The following is a 16,259-nucleotide window of genomic DNA, read 5'->3' as shown; positions in this document are numbered from 1 at the left end:
TTTAGTGAACTAGTATTGATTCCTATGTGAAAGTAGCATTAAGGTTCTTTAAAATTGAAAGAAAATGTTAAAATGGTGGGACTAGAACATCGGAAGAAGAGGAAATGAGGGTTACTTAGATCAGAGAATCTTCCCGGAATTACTCCAGTGCTACTGTCTAGATAGTGATCGTCATGCTCTTTAAGGTCAGGAACATATAAAACTGGGAAATTCTGGGCTGCCCTGGATGTATGTGGGACAGGGGACACACGTCAGATCTTTGGAACCTTTTGAGCTTCTCAGGGCATAGCCTGATCTCTACAACTGTTAATATAGACCCATTCTACCTACTCCACAAACATTTTTAGTGTACTTTTATCAAATTATTTAGCCCATATAAGGCTAGGAATTCCTTTGTCACATAAATATCTAAAATTAATCAGTACCTAAAGAAGCCTCTTCCAAAGAAGAATCAAGTAAGTCCAAGTCCAAAACCATAGCACGGAATGCAAATTTGAGGTTGGGAAGAGGTTTTGCTATTTGAGCTTTCTTCATTAAATGCCATAAAGAAATATGAAAAACCTGAAAAAGATAAAATGTACTAGTATATTTTTTAAATCAAGAAAATACCCTTACCTGGCCAGAGAGGCTCTAAAAAACTTCAAATACTCTAAAAATAAAAACTATGTATTTCTCAGATATACACACCATCTAGCAGAAGACTCTTTGCAGACTCCCTCATCCGGTAAGAGATGAAAATTATTTATCATTTGACTAATTTTAACTTAATAAGCTTTAATCACCACAACAATGTTTATAATGTACATTCAATTAAAATATAACATTAAATGGATTGAGGAGATAGAGTGTAAGATAAAAAATAAGGTTCTTATGCCTAAGCAAGTTAAATACCAGATTTATTTTATCCCAAGATGCCACCCATTATAAGACACACGATTAGTTCCTGTGCTTCAAGAAAATATGCCACTCAAAGTTTTTAATCACTTTCTTGTCACTTATGAGTATTTACTTCCTATTGAAGAAGCTCTTTTAAATTTATTTAGCCATAACTTTTTCATCATGTATCACACTTAAACGTACATGAAAAAATAAACTACAAAAATTGGTTAAGTATTCTGAAAACTTATTCATACTCAAACTTCTACTCTTGTAAATCACTTTTTGTGAACACTAAACGTGTGTTTTTCTATGCAGTTTTGTCCTTCGTGTTGTCAAAAGCTTTGAAGATGCACCATTGCCTAAAGAGTGTTCTCCTTTTGTTCCTGGGGTTTTTCTCAAGCCACTGACCCTCATTCAGGAAGTGCTGATGCTGACTTGTTCTTGATCTCACCAAAGAGGACCGCTGGAAGGTTTTTAGACCACATCCAGAACACATATTCCTTCTTCCAAGTTTTTTTTTCATGGCTTTTATCCTGAAATGCTGATGGATTCCATATATCCAGTCATACCACTGGGAATAACAACCAGCCACTGCACATTCCTACTTGCTTACTTGTAGCTATTTACATGTTCACAGGGAGTAAAGTGCTTGGTGAACTAGGTAAGGCTCCTGGGGCACTATCTGTGGTGACTTTCAGCCAGTCATACCTCTCCCTCTCTCTCTTTTCCTGAGCCATGGGGGAGTCATTCTGGTGTGAGGAGAACCCCTTTCCCTTCACATTTCTTTGAGAGGCTCTACCATGCCATTTAATTCTCTTCCCTTAAGGATTAGGCTTTTGTCTAAGAAAGAAAGAAAGATCACCTGGTCCAATTCTGTTGTAAACATGCCACTGAAACACCTCCCAGCAAATGCACAAATGTTATTTACTACTGAGAGAGTCCTTATCTATGGGATCCTTATAGTGTGATGCACCTCATCTGTCCAGAATTGTTTACAGTAGACAAATTTGGAATCGATTTATGGAGCATGGCTCTCTGAAAAATGTCACGTAACTGTGTAATATACAAGTATAAAATGGAGATGTTTCATTACCAAAATAGCTCCCTTTTGTGTAAGTGATACATGCACAAAGACCCCTTACATATTAGATCTGGGCTAGCATCAAAAGGCCTATACAAAAGTAATCTTCAGGGCTTCCCTGGTGGCACAGTGGTTGAAGTCTGCCTGCCGATGCAGGGGACACGGGTTCGTGCCCTGGTCCGGGAAGATCCCACATGCCATGGAGAGGCTGGGACCGTGAGCCATGGCCGCTGAGCCTGCGTGTCCGGAGCCTGTGCTCCACAACGGGAGAGGCCACAACAGTGAGAGGCCCACGTACAGCAAAAAAAAAAAAAAAAAAAAAAAAAAAAATGTAATCTTCATAGCAGAGATGGTGATGATGAATGGGCCCAACAGTATGGGCTCTCTTTCACCCAGGCTTAGCTGTCTCAACTGTTGGTCGCAAAAACTGACTCATTATTTAATACGGTATCATCCTCCGGGGTGCACAGTCAGTTACTTCATGACAAGTTGATATCAGTGGACTTCTGTGAAGGAGGGGTGGGTAGTGATTCATCCTTACTAGAATTGAGACTTACCTCAAATATGAGTTTGTTTTCCCTGTATTTGGTGCTTCTGCCAGCATTGTTATCTTAGGGGTTACAGAGACATGGATCCAGCCTAACATTCCCCTTGGACCAAGGATCAAGTTACACAGTGAACATTTAATCACTGGGGAATGTTTGAGACTCACTGGTCCTAACATATACCATAGAAAGGATTGATAAAATTCCTGGCAGATTGGAGAGGCATATAAAAGGCTCAGCTAAGAAGCCAGCCTGGTGATGACATCCAGCAAAACTGAGGCAGTATCCTCCAGAATACAGAATATTTGTATAAAACCAAAGATCAATACACAGTACTATGACTGTAATAGCTATAATATACTGGCCTGAGATTCAAAAATTAGAAGTAGGAGTGGCCTCTCTCACCATTATTTCCAGTGGTCCATTTTCAATAATTAGTGTTCTCTGTCCCCACAACAGGGAGTTTCTGTATTGGAGGACCTAATTCCTGGGGGTGGATAGCAGGAAATATTTTCACCAGGGAACACAGTATGATTTACAATAAACCTAAACTCTGATATATTTCTAGTTGCTTTGTGATCCTCATCCTGGTGGACAAGCAGGAAAAAAGAAACTAATATAATGGAGTGGTGGGAGAATTCATCCTGATTGTCATGAGGAACTAGGTTTCTGCTACATAATGGGGACAAGAAGAATTATGTCTGCATTTGCTGGGACACCTCTTGGTGCTTCCACAGTGAATGCTTAATTACAACAATCTCAGCCTGATGAGAATAAGGAAATCAAGGTCTGTACCCATCAAGATTGAAGGTCTGGGGCACCAACCAGGCAAGTAACTAGAGCATCTGGAAGAAAGGGAAATCTAGAATAGGTGGTAGAGGAGAGATGTTGACTACCAATTATGGCCTTAGGGCCAGCTGTAGAACTGGATACTACAGCTTTCTTGTTATATGATAATTGGATTATTTGTTTATTTTTAGAGCTTATGACCACCACCAAGAACCATCTAGAGCCACCACCTTGAGGACTGGATGGACAGAATTAACTTCAGGACCAATCAGACTAGTTAAAGAGGTAAGTCATGGCAGATTTTTGGAGATTGCTCATGCCCGAGGTGAGTGGTTTTCAACTGGGAGTGATTTGTTCCCAGGTAGGGTTGACAGATAAGATACAAGAAACTGTAAGGGCAAATACCAGTTTAAACAAAACAAGACAATTCTCCTTATGGAAAATAAGGGAAGAGACTGTTCCCCTCCCTTTTCTTAGAGCATTCACTTTAGAAAACTTATAATTTTAAGTTCTCTCTCTCCCTTCTTCTTTGAAATATATATAAATATTTTTAAAGGCTAAATAGGTATCTTGCCAGCTTTAAGATCCAGGAATATCTTTCTCAAGGACCGGGAAGTCATCTCTTTGAAATGTAATCATCAAGGAAGATAGCACCCCAATCCCCCAGTTTCTGTGGAAGGGGAGGAACCTAACCTTGGTGGGAGCCTCCCACCAACTTGGAAAAATACCTCCTGCCATAAAGGCTTGAGAAGTTTATGTGTCTTTTGGATAAACCCAGTTAGGTAATGCAAATGGTCACTCCAAATAGCAGGTGAATTTAGGATTCACTATGTGTAACAAATGGTACTATCAAATCCCTTTACTTAAGGGACTAATTATCATTTATCTTGAGAACATGTAGGTAATGGGCAATATCTGCTGGGCTATACAAAAGGGTGAGGTTTCTTTGGTTCTTTGCTATCTCTTTAGCAGATTGTCCTTGACGGGTGTCACATTCTCATTTAACGCTTATTCAACAATCTTCTGTTTCTTCTACCTTTGTGGAGGTTTTCCTGGTTTGAAGGAGATTCTGTTTTTAATTATCTATCCCCAACAACACCTTATACCCAGTTAAAATGGAATAACAGGGAAAATAAAATTTTAGTGTAATTTTTAACATAAGTATGTGCTATATGTTGCACATACTGTTTGTTTATATGAAATTAAAATTTAATTGGGTGAAATGACTCTAGACAGAGACCTTGCACCCTTCACAAACATTAACTCAAAACGGACAGTAGACTGAAATGCAAAATGCAAAAGTATAAAACTCCTAGAAGATAACATAGGAGAAAATCTAGATGACCAGTGTATGGCAATGGCTTTATGGATATAACACTAAAGCCATGACCCATGAGAGAAAGAATTGATAAGCCGATTTCACTAAAATTAAAAACTTCTGCTCTGTAAGGAAAATGTCAAGAGAATGAGAAAACAAGTCATAGACTGGTAGAAAATATTTGCAAAGGAATACTTAAAACTCAATGATAAGAAAACAAACAACCTGATTAAAAATGGGCCAAAGACTTTAACAGACACCTCACCAAAGAAGATATACAGATGGCAAATAAGCATATCAAAAGATGTTCCATATCATATGTCATCAGGGAAATGCAAATTAAAATGAGATCCCACTACACACCTATTACAAAGGCCCAAATCTGGAACAATGACAACATCAAATCCTGACTAGGATATAGAGCAACAGAAATTCTCATTCTTTTTGGTGGGAATGAAAAATGGTACAGCCACTTTCGAAGACAGTTTGATAATTTTTATAAAACTAAACATACTCTTATCACATGATCCAGCAATTACACTCCTTTGTATTTACCCAAATGAGCTGAAAACATATGCCTTCACAAAAACTTGCACACAGATGTTTATAGCCACTTCATTCATAATTGCCAAAACTTGGAAGCAACTAAGATGTCTTTCAGTAAGTGAATAAATAAATAAACCATGGTACATCCAGACAATGGAATATTGTTCAGCATGAAAATGAAGTGACCTATGCAGTCATGAAAAGACATGGAGGGAACTTAAATGTGTATTTCTAAGTCAAAGAAGCTAATTTGGAAAGACTACATACTTTATGACATTCTGGAAAAGGCAAAACTATGGAGACAATAAAAAAGATCAGTGGGTGCCAGGGCTTGGGGGAGGGGAGAGATGACTAGGCAGAACACACAGGATATTTAGGGCAGTGAAACTATTATATATGATACTACAATGATGGATACATGTTATTATACATTTGTCCAGACCCATAGAATGTACACCAAGAGTAAACTCTAGTGTAAACTGTGGACTTTGAGTGATTGATGTATCAATGTAGGCTCATCGATTGTAACAAATGTACCACTCATGGGGGGGTGTTGATAAATAATGGGGAAGGCACGTGTGGCATCAGGGGATAAATGGGAAATCTCCATACCTTCTGCCCAATTTTGCAATGAACCTGAAACTACTCTAAAAATTAAGTCTTTAGTAAAACAAATTTTAACGGGGTGTCCTGTATTTTAATTTCCAACTCTAGCAACACTGCTCCCCAGGAGACACTTGACAATGTCTGAAACCATTTTTAGTTGTCACAACTGGTATTTAGAGGGTGCAGGCAAGCCATGCTGCCACTGACAGGTCAGGACCACAGCAAAAATCATCTGGCTCAAAATGTCAGTAGTGTACAGGGGGTACCACAAAGTCATTTTGCTTCACTCCCTCAAGGCTTTCAGTAAAGCCAGGATGCTGCTCAACCCCAAGAAAGTGTGAGGAAATAAATACCCCTGAGGGCACCCATCTATCAGTGGAGAAATGTTACAATCGCCTCATCCTCTAGGGGGACCTTTCTAAGGGATGTCCTACACAGTTTATCAGGATTCCCTGGAGCATTGAGCCCCAGTAGCCCACAGCAATAACTACCACATCCTTTAACGAATATTCTCCTCTTTCTCATTTCATTCTTCCTCCTCTCTCATTTCTGCTTGCTGACGTCACTTCCCAAATAAACTGTCTTCATCCAGAACATTTTCTCGGCTGATTTTCGGGGTCATCGAATATGAGAAACATTATTACAAACAGAACATACTCTTCTAGGAACATTACAGCCTGAACACACTTACCCGGAAGTGCTGTGCAGTTAGTTTTTTATCCTGGAGGGGAATAGGGTAGTGAGCTGTTTGTAGATCCTTCAGGGCTGCAGAAAGTTTAGCCTTATCTTCGAAATTAGCAATCCCATGTCCAACAGCTTTCAAAATTGTTAAAGCCCGCTCTGTAAATCGGTAGCTCTCCTGTGAAGACAAAGCATAGCGGTCAGCCTCCCTTTTGCTTATTTAGGTGTAACTAGGTTTACAACAATTTAATTTCTGTTAATATATTAAACATCTGTTATATGACTGATTCAGTAGTTATTTATGGAGGACTTACTTGATCAAAGCATTTCGCTAGGTGCTACGGTCTGAGGGATATAAAACAAGGAACATGATTCCTGCTCTAGTAGGAACGCATGGAAACAACACCTACCTCACTTTGGGGGCCAGGGGAAATTTCTCCACAGTATGAATATCAAGCCTTTGTTCTGAAGAGTGTCTAGGAATTAGTCTGACAGCTGTGTGGAGTCTGACGACTGAAGGGCAGAGAAGTGTTCAGGGAGAGAGCAATAAAATAAAAAAGACAAGAGGGGAAACTAGCGTGGGCTGCTGGCTCCCTTCTGCTATAAACTCTGAAGAAGCGATAAAAACAAGAAGGAGATAGGGATGTCAGGAAGGAACTTATTTTTGAAAATGGAGAAAACACTGAGGTGTTTGCAGATTATCTTGACTCGTGTGTGGTGGGTAGTTGGTGGCTGGTGGAGAACTTACTCAGAGAAGAGGGTGCTTGGAGGAAGCATGACGAGAGTCAAGTAGGAGGAAAACTTTGTAAAGTCTGTTTTTGCCTCTTTCCTAGGGGCACCATGGTGCAATCATTGCTCCACGGTTCCCTGCAGAAATTTTGAGGAATGGCCCAGCAGGAATGGCATGAAAATGGGGTGAGAAACTGTTGAAAACAGATGAAACTGACTTGCCACCTTAACACATTTACTTCTTGCTGACCTTCTCCCAACCTCCCCGAAGCCTAGGGAAAGTCTCTTCTTAATGGTGTTTCTCCCTGAGATAAAACCATGACCAGAAAACTTGTCTGGTTAAATGGCAGTCTTGGGAATGATCATGTATGGCTCTGAGGATCTTGAGTCTCTCTGTTCTTGGACCAGTCTATATCCCCTTTTGCTTCTTCATTAGAATTGAAGAATACTGGGGCCTGGATGTAAGCCCCAGTAATTTTTATAAGATGGAGGAGTTGGTAACACCAGGGAAATATGAGTTCACAGACTAAAATAACTAAACACCTAGGGAGTTAAATCACCTAAAGAAAGAAACAAACTGCTTCCATGTCTTGGCTATTGTAAATGGTGTTGCTATGAACATCGGGGTGCATGTGTCTTTTCATGCCTTTTTGAATAAATGTCCAGGATATATATCCAGGAGTGGGATTGCTGGATCATATGGTAGCTCTACTTTTAGTTTTTTATGGAACCTCTGTACTCTTCTCCATAGTGGCTGCACCAATTTACATTCCCACCAACAGTGTAAGAGGGTTCCCTTTTCTCCACACCCTCTCCAGCATTCATTATTTGTAAACTTTTTGATGATGGCCATTCTGACTGGGGTGAGGTGATACCTCATTGTGGTTTTGCCTTCCATTTATTTAATAATTAGCAGTGTTGAGCATCTTTTTATGTGCCTGTTGGCCATCTGTATGTCTTCTTTGGAGAAAAGTCTATTTAGGTCTTCTGCCCATTTTTTGATTGGGTTGTTTGTTTTTTTGACATTGAGTTGTATGAGCTGATTGTATATTTTGGCAATTAACCCCTTGGCAGTTGCATCATTTGCAGATATTATCTCCCATTCCATAGGTTGTCTTTTCATTTTGTTGATGGTTTCCTTTGCTGTGCAAAAGCATTTAAGTTTGATACATGCACCCCAAGGTTCATAGCAGCACTATTTACCATAGCCAAGACATGGAAGCAACCTAAGTGTCCATCAACAGATGAATGGATAAAGAAGGTGTGATATAGCTAGTGGGAAGCAGCCACATAGCACAGGGAGATCAACTCAGTGCTTTGTGACCACCTAGAGGGGTGGGTTAGGGAGGGTGGGAGGGAGGGAGATGCAAGAGGGAAGAGATATGGGGACATATGTGTATGTATAACTGATTCACTTTGTTATAAAGCAGAAACTAACACACCATTGTAAAGCAATTATACTCCAATAAAGATGTAAAAAAAAAAGTAAAAAATCAGTAAGTTGAAAACAAAATAGCAATATGATTCAGTTCAAAATCTTTGAAAATAAGGCACAAAAAAAATCACAGTTGCTCAAAGATTTACCGGTTCAAAGTTGGGTAGCACAACATCTTCATCCCCGACGACAAAGGTCACCATGCTGCAGATGTGCATGGAGTGCCCCACGGGGGAGTATGCGGTGAAGAGCAGCATGTGTCTCCTAAAGAGAGAGGACCGAGGGTTTCCTTTGTTGTAGTCCTTGCCTCTGTTAGCTTCTTGATGATACTTTGTGCTCAAATGAAGTCAAACGTTACTAAGGGCTGTATTTTGTAACACAGATGAGGTAAAGACTGATGAATTTTTCACTCTGAAAGAACCCTCCAAGATCATGGAATCTATATTTCACTGATTATGCTGGGCAAAAAATGATTACAGTAAATGACAAACTTGCACGTGTTGGAGACATCTCCCATAAGCTGCGGACACGTTGCGAAACACTCGTCTTGATTTTCCCCCTAACAACAGTAATAATTCATGTTGGCCTAGTGCTCTGTAGGTTTCATAGTCAGTTTCTCACAAATGCATAATTTCATGTGTGTTAATTGTGTCTCTCCTACCAGGTTGCGGCATCAGGGAGAATACTGAGAGCATGTCCAAAACCCACCTGTCTATAGCTTAGGTCCTGTGGGGGGAAAAGCAGATAAAAATCCTAGATTCTTTATCAGTTCCCCATCCTTGGTTGTCTTAATGGATGAGCACTCAGACGGAATAATGATTTCTGGGAGAACCTCTCCATACCAGAGTTTTTAGGGAAGATGTGAAAATATAGAAGTTTTAAAATTTATTATTTTTCTAGAAATATTGGATGCTTGCCATAGATTATTTGAGCACTTCATTTTGTTGCTTGGCCTTTGCTTTTGTACAAGAGCCATAGCTTTTCATTGATCACATAGAATTATCATGATTGATATTGGGAAATTCAGCAAAAATATTTATTTCATCTGAAATATGAGGTAATATTTTGAATTTTGTTTATCAAAATCATGAAAACTTTTCAATTATACATATTTTCTTTAAAATGAAAAATGTGATATGCTTAACCAATTTTATCTTAATTCAAAATAGAACTACAGGTAAAATTAAAAACAAACTACAGGTAAAACTACAGATTTGTAGGGGAAAATGCTGTTTCTCAGCCTGTTTTTAAATAAAATCATGGTTCTTATTAAGGAATTTAATAAGTTTTACAATAAAACAAAAAAGATCATTTTAATAAATTAATTTTAGGAAATGCTGAGTTAAACAAGTTTAAACTGTATTCTTTACTAAAGAAACAACCAGATTCTTTAACAATTATAAATCTTCCAAAAGGTACAGCATTTCTTCACTTTATTTGTTCACAGAATTATTTTTCTGTGAACGTGAACAAGAATCATGATGATAGACCTCTGCTTTATGAAATTGCTTCAGGAAACAACAAATTAGATTCCATATTGTTTCATTATTTAGTAGTCAAAAGTTTACAAGTCTTCAAATAATTCTTAGTATGGGAAAAATGAAGTCACTCCATACCCAACAGGCAAGCGAACCACTGTAGCCTTGGTAGCATACGTGTGAATTGTCACAACAAGATCACCTGGCCTCAGAGACTTCCAAGAAACTGTCTCAACTGTAAGTAGTCCAGGCTGTATGGGAGGGCTGTTCTTTGTTAAAGCTTTAGGAAAATTTAAAAGAAAAAAAAAATATACAGAAATTTGATTGTGAGAGTATAGTTGGCTTTCACTGGTATTGCTTTTTACCAATAATGACATTAATAATATGATAATAACAATAATATTAACAACAACAACCAAGAATTAGACCTATTCTGAAGATGTTCATAAAACATTAGAAACTACCCTGAGTAAATAATTACTGGAAATAATACTCAAGAGGAATCAAGACCTTCTTCCCTTCCTAACCTACTTTTCTCCTCATAGCCATCCCCTCAGCTGAAGAAACCAAGAATGAAAAAGTTAGGAAAAAGAGGACAGATAGGGGTATTTCACTGTAGTATACCACTGCTTTTCTTATGTAGGGCAGTAATAACCATATCCCTCTAGATACAATTTTAAAGGAGGAAAAATACCGCATCTGGGAAAATGAGAGATTTTCCTAAGACAGTGGCAAAGCAAGGGCAAAAGATGCCACTGTTTATTTAAGTTTTGACCTTTGATCCTTAGCTTTGACTGTGTAGAAAAATAATTACCAAAATTTAAATTTTAAGTAAATTAATTAAAAATTTTATTTAATTTTTATAATTTAAAATTTTATCTAAACTTTAATAATTTTTTATCTTGAAATTGATAGAAAATAATGATTATTCCTCATCAGTAGCTGAGAGCAAAAGACTTCTTACCCTGTTTCCAGATAACACTCAAACTAAGGATACAAGGCCACCACATGACCTGAAATACCTCTACGCATTTAGAGTTTCAATGTTCTAGGACATGGTGTGGCTTAGGAGCTATTGGTTAAGTAGACATACTAAGCTCACACCACTGAAGTCTGGAAAGTTTATTCAACAAATATTTATTGTCCACTTGCTGCACATCTGACACCATTCAAAACATTGGGTACATACTGATGGAAAATCATAGTCTGTGCCCTCAGAGTGGGCAAAAAATTCAATATTAAGCATTCAGCAAATATTTGTACCTGTACAGTATCAGGTGCTGTTAATTTGAGTTAAATATAAATGCTTTAGTAAAATAAGCCAAATAAAGAATGCTGTTTTGTGCATATATGCATGTGTTTGCAAGAAGCTGGACTTAGAGAAGGAACAGGCATCTGTTAGAACAGGAGGGAAAGGTGACAAGAGCTTGGGAGAGTTCATTATAAGATGAGTGGGTCATTTCCAATTTCTTCTATCTCTTCAGTGAAGACAGCATCAAGGTCATCAGCTGAAAATGAGGAAGGATGAGAGTGGGAGTTGGAGATTTGAAGGCAGAGAGAGAGAGAGAGATTTGAAGGTTTGAAATAGTCACTCATGAGAATGAGAGCTGGGAGAATGAACTCAGGAAATGTTGGCAGTGCTTAGGGGCTTTGCTTTGAGATTTGTGGTCCTCAATTTAAAGTGGGGCTAGGTAGTAGGATTTTTTTTTTTTTTATCCAGTTACACTCAGCTGTTCTGATGAAACCCCAGGTTAGGCACAGAGATACCTTCAACCAATATTAGGATTTTGCCAGGAGTGTTAAGATGAGAGGGTAAGAAGAGCACTTGTGTTGAGGGCACATGTGAGGATATAAATACAATCATGGACCATGGAAACTACATGGGGAATAAGAGAAATAAAGATGTGGGGAGAATGGACATAAAAGAAGTGTTAAGGTTGATGGATGGAGGTCCCAGTTCAGTCCAAGACCTGTAGGGGTGGGAGTTCTAGAGAGAGCGAACTGGAGAACTTGAAATTTGATTAGGATAATACCGTTACTGGTACAATAATGTCTAAAATATAAACATGAAATTAGGGGGCCAAGGTGGGATGGAGGAAAAGATCTTTGGAATTGTCAAATCAAAGAAGAAAGAGTTCATGATTTTCAATAGATTTTGAAAGAATCAAGAATGATAACATGGGGGACCTCCCTGGCAGACCAGTGGTTAAGACTTCACCTTCCAGTGCAGGGGATACAGGTTTCACCCCTGGTCGGGGAGCTCAGATCCCACATGCCTTGCAGCCAAAAACTCAAAACATGAAACAGAAGCAATATTGTAACAAATTCAATAAAGACTTTAAAAATGGTCCATATCAAAAAATCTTAAAAAAAAAAAAAAAGAATGATGACTTGTATAGGTGGAAAGAAAACCAGAGGGACCAGGTGTGCTCAAGAAGTGACCAGAAGACCACAACATGGAGAGGGACAGGTGGCAAAAGTGAGTATAATCCTTGATGTCAGAGGAGTAGGAAGATCTTAGGAGGTCTGGAGAGGGAATAAGTTCCTTCACACATTATACATTTTCCCTGAACAGAAAGTGAGTTGGGATCTCAGACAGTAATTTTCTCATAGCCTTCTTACCTCCAGATTCTCCCCAGCGTACCAATGCAGAAAAGCAAATCAGTAGTTCAATGGGCTTTAGACTGTCCACAAATAGATAGTAGGACACACGTTCATCTGAGAACTGCAAGAAATCAGACCAATCATTGTATTTCATATCAGCCTATTAATGCTGTATTTTCCACTTCTATTAAAAGTACAATATCTAACATTTATAGAGGATTTACTGTGTTCTAGACACCACGAAAAGTACTTTACAGGTTTAATGATAGGAAGAAAATCACACCGATGAATGTTGGCAGCAGTCCACGGAAGCTGGGTCTGCAGGGCCTGTGTGAGACTGGCCACCATATCCGAGAGAGCCAAAGCTCTTCCCCATGAGTAAAGAAAAGGGACATGCTTATTCCAGAAATGACAAATAGACAAAGAGATTGAGCCCAGAGCTGAGCAGTACTCAGAGGACAGGTCCTTAATAAGCAAACAGTCCATGGGGTAACTTGGGCAGAGAATGGAAATGTATGTTACTTGGTGGTTTTTGATATAAACCCTCTATTCCTTCTTTCTACAAGATCTTCAGAAATATACCATTGTACGCTAATGAACCAAACTGGATTTTTGTTTTGGGCATGTAAGAAAGTACTGAGCACAACTGGAATGTCCTTTAGTGGACAGCCACATAAAGGTTACATGAATATGATTTTAATCCATCTTATGTGGGTACCGTTAATATCCATAATTATGGATGGAGAAGCTGAAACACAGAGAGGGTAAGTAAATTGCCAAACGTCACAGCACTTTCCAGTAGAAAAGCTGAGATTCAAAAGTAGGTCTGTCTGTCTACCTGACTCCAATGCTGATCTTCACAAGTATTGGGCTATTATTGCATTTCAGTTTCCCAGTGCTTCAGCATAATTTTGAGTGATGGTATATGGTAAATGTGTTAATTTGTCATTATACTTTAAAAGCTTTCTATACTATTGAACAACAATATTTAAATCACAAGTTGCAATACAAAAGAAAAATCTCCACCAATACTGTGAAAAAAGAAAACCTTATTAATCAAATATAACAAGATTTCTAAAAATGCTTTGTACAATGTAACTATTTAAAATGATGGCTTCACTCAATGTCTTCCAATAGTTAGCATTAGACACTTTATTTCACTTGTTTTCTTTTGGCTGCCACATGTTGGTGATAGAGGCAGTTGTTTCAAACACTATCTAAAACTATAAAGGGCCCTGCATTTGCCAGCACAGCCTGTGTGGCTGAGGAGGGGATTCTGCCTAGAGATCATTTGTTGTCATTTTAAAGAGCCTGAGATTTTGAGGGTGAGATGGCACCTGAGGCCACATTCAGGGGCTCTGCTCTGGTGCAGGGACCAGATACCTTTGTGAGCCCCTTGCCAACCCCCATGACATCTCCCAGGGGACAGCTAAGGGATGTGCAGCAGACAGGCCTCAGGCTCTGTGTCTCCAGCTCAGCTGGCAGTGCCTGTGGCCACTAAAATCAGGACTGTCTGGCCTCAGACCACAAACAATCCATATTAAAGGCCATTAAGTTTGGGTACCAAAAACATCCTCTAAGAAAAAGTCATCATTTTCTCAGACCATTGATGTTAAAAAAAATATTCAGGGGAATGAAGGGACTCATAATGGATGCCGTCATTTTATTTTGCTAAGCTGGGACTTTAAAAGGAAAATAAAATTCTCTTTTTACCATCACTTCATAAAAATAGGATCGGAACAAAGAACAGTTGGCCATTTTCCGAACACACATACACATATATATTAGGGTGGTGACATATAACAAAAACTCATGTGCAAACTGCTCTTAGTAATAATGACAGCCAGCATTTATTTTCACTTACTAAGTATTAGGCATTCTTCTAAGTGTTTTACACATGTTCTCTCATTTATTTCTCAACTCTATGATGTTGGTCTCTCACTGCCATTGTATAAATAAGAAAACTGAGGCAAAGAGAACTTAAATAGCTTGCTCAGGGTCCCACCTCAGATGCAATCTAGATTCAAAACCCGGCAGTCTAGCTCCAGAGCCACTCATCTGCTTCCTCCAAAGGTGTGCTAGTGAGAAGGGCGCAGGTTTTACATCGGATAAACGCAGTTCTCGTGATGCTTGCACCACTTACTAGTTTGGTGATCTTGGGCATTTTACCCAAACTTGGTCTGCCTCAGTTTCCTAACCTGAAAATTGATAATACTAATTGTCCTTTCATTGAGTTTGCTATGAGGAGTTGATATAATAAAGAACCTAGGTCAGGGCTAGGAACAGCGTCAGCACCTATAAATGACTATCATTTAAATATTGCCAATATTTTGAATATGACAACATTCCTAAGTTAACTGTAAACTGTATATTATTCTCATACCGTACTCTGGGTTCCGCTATTCCCAATTAACAGGTTTGTTTTGTTTTGTTTTGTTTTTTGTAATATTCGTAAAATCAAAGCATTCCTCTGGGTGTTTTTATAGATAGACTTCAGAACCTGGTCACCCATTCTGCCACCCCTGAAAACCCCACCCCAGTCACTACTGCAGACCTGATTCTTACTTTCAGAGCAGGCAACCAGCTACAGAGCACCTCTTGAGGGATGCTCAAACGGTTTTCTCTGCCTGCATTTTCATCTAGTACAAGTGCAAAGGGAGAAGTCAAGCCTCCTACTCCCCACCCCCAGCTCTGCATACAGCTCATGGAGATGTCGGGGGAGTATCACTGGGGGCTTGCAGGGCCCCATACAAGCAGCATGCAAGTTTCAGCACAATTTAGTTTCCCAGGATATGTTTCATAGTTTTCCACAAAATTCCACTCAATGTGACATTTGTTCGTTAATTCATTCAACAATTTTTTTTTTAAACTAATCTCCTACCTCATGCCAGGACCTGTACTGCAAAAGTAAAGAAAATGACAGAGTCCTCCTTAAGATGCTGACAGGAAGTGGATGGGTAGGTGGAGGGGCACAGAGAGGTGACCATGCAGTTAGGATGGAGGGAGGGAAGTGTCTGGGTGGGGACAGTCACACAGAGTGCATGGAGTCAGGGTACTTGACCCAGACTCTACAGGCAGGGAAGGAAGTCTCACAGGGTCAAGGACATCCATGCTGTTCTGAAGGACTTCTAGGTGTTAGCCAGATGAAGGCGATAAGGATGAAGAAGAATGAACTCCAGGCAGAGAGAAGAACGTGGGCAAAAATAACAGAAATGTTAGTGAAAATGTGCTTATATTTTAGGAATTGTGCACAAGTCAGTAAACACTAATTGAAATCAAATGTAGTGAATTTATTTGTGCTTTTCCTTCATTTATTCATAAGTCAAAACTTCCTTTATGTGAATTTATATAATAATGCAGCTCAGCATTGAGTCACTGCAACACAATCAGATGGATCACACTTGGGGATATGAGGTAGAAGAATTTTGCTTATTGTCTAGATCAGAGATTAGTAGAAGACCCTAAGAATTAAATATTTTTTATTTAAGATTTTTTTTTTTGATGTGGACCATTTTTTAAAGTCTTTATTGAATTTGTTACAATATTGCTTCTGTTTTATGTTTTAGTT

General features: G+C 38.9%; 1 protein-coding gene across 1 annotated transcript in view; it reads right to left on the bottom strand.

The window, feature by feature from the left end:
- ADGB (androglobin) overlaps positions 1-16,259 on the bottom strand; it is a gene marked incomplete at its 5' end in the record, with an annotated part of 145,298 nt that overhangs the window by 51,273 nt on the left and 77,766 nt on the right. The window contains 5 exons of the mRNA XM_079716363.1: positions 426-561; positions 6,456-6,623; positions 8,759-8,873; positions 10,226-10,367; positions 12,710-12,812. Coding sequence (XP_079572489.1) covers positions 426-561; positions 6,456-6,623; positions 8,759-8,873; positions 10,226-10,367; positions 12,710-12,812 — 664 coding nt within the window. The remainder of the gene's footprint in view (positions 1-425; positions 562-6,455; positions 6,624-8,758; positions 8,874-10,225; positions 10,368-12,709; positions 12,813-16,259) is intronic.

Source organism: Hyperoodon ampullatus (assembly GCF_949752795.1).
Source record: "Hyperoodon ampullatus genome assembly, chromosome: 12".
NCBI lineage: Eukaryota > Metazoa > Chordata > Mammalia > Artiodactyla > Ziphiidae > Hyperoodon > Hyperoodon ampullatus.
Note: the sequence above shows the minus strand (reverse complement) of the source record. Positions and strands in the feature narration are given on the sequence as shown.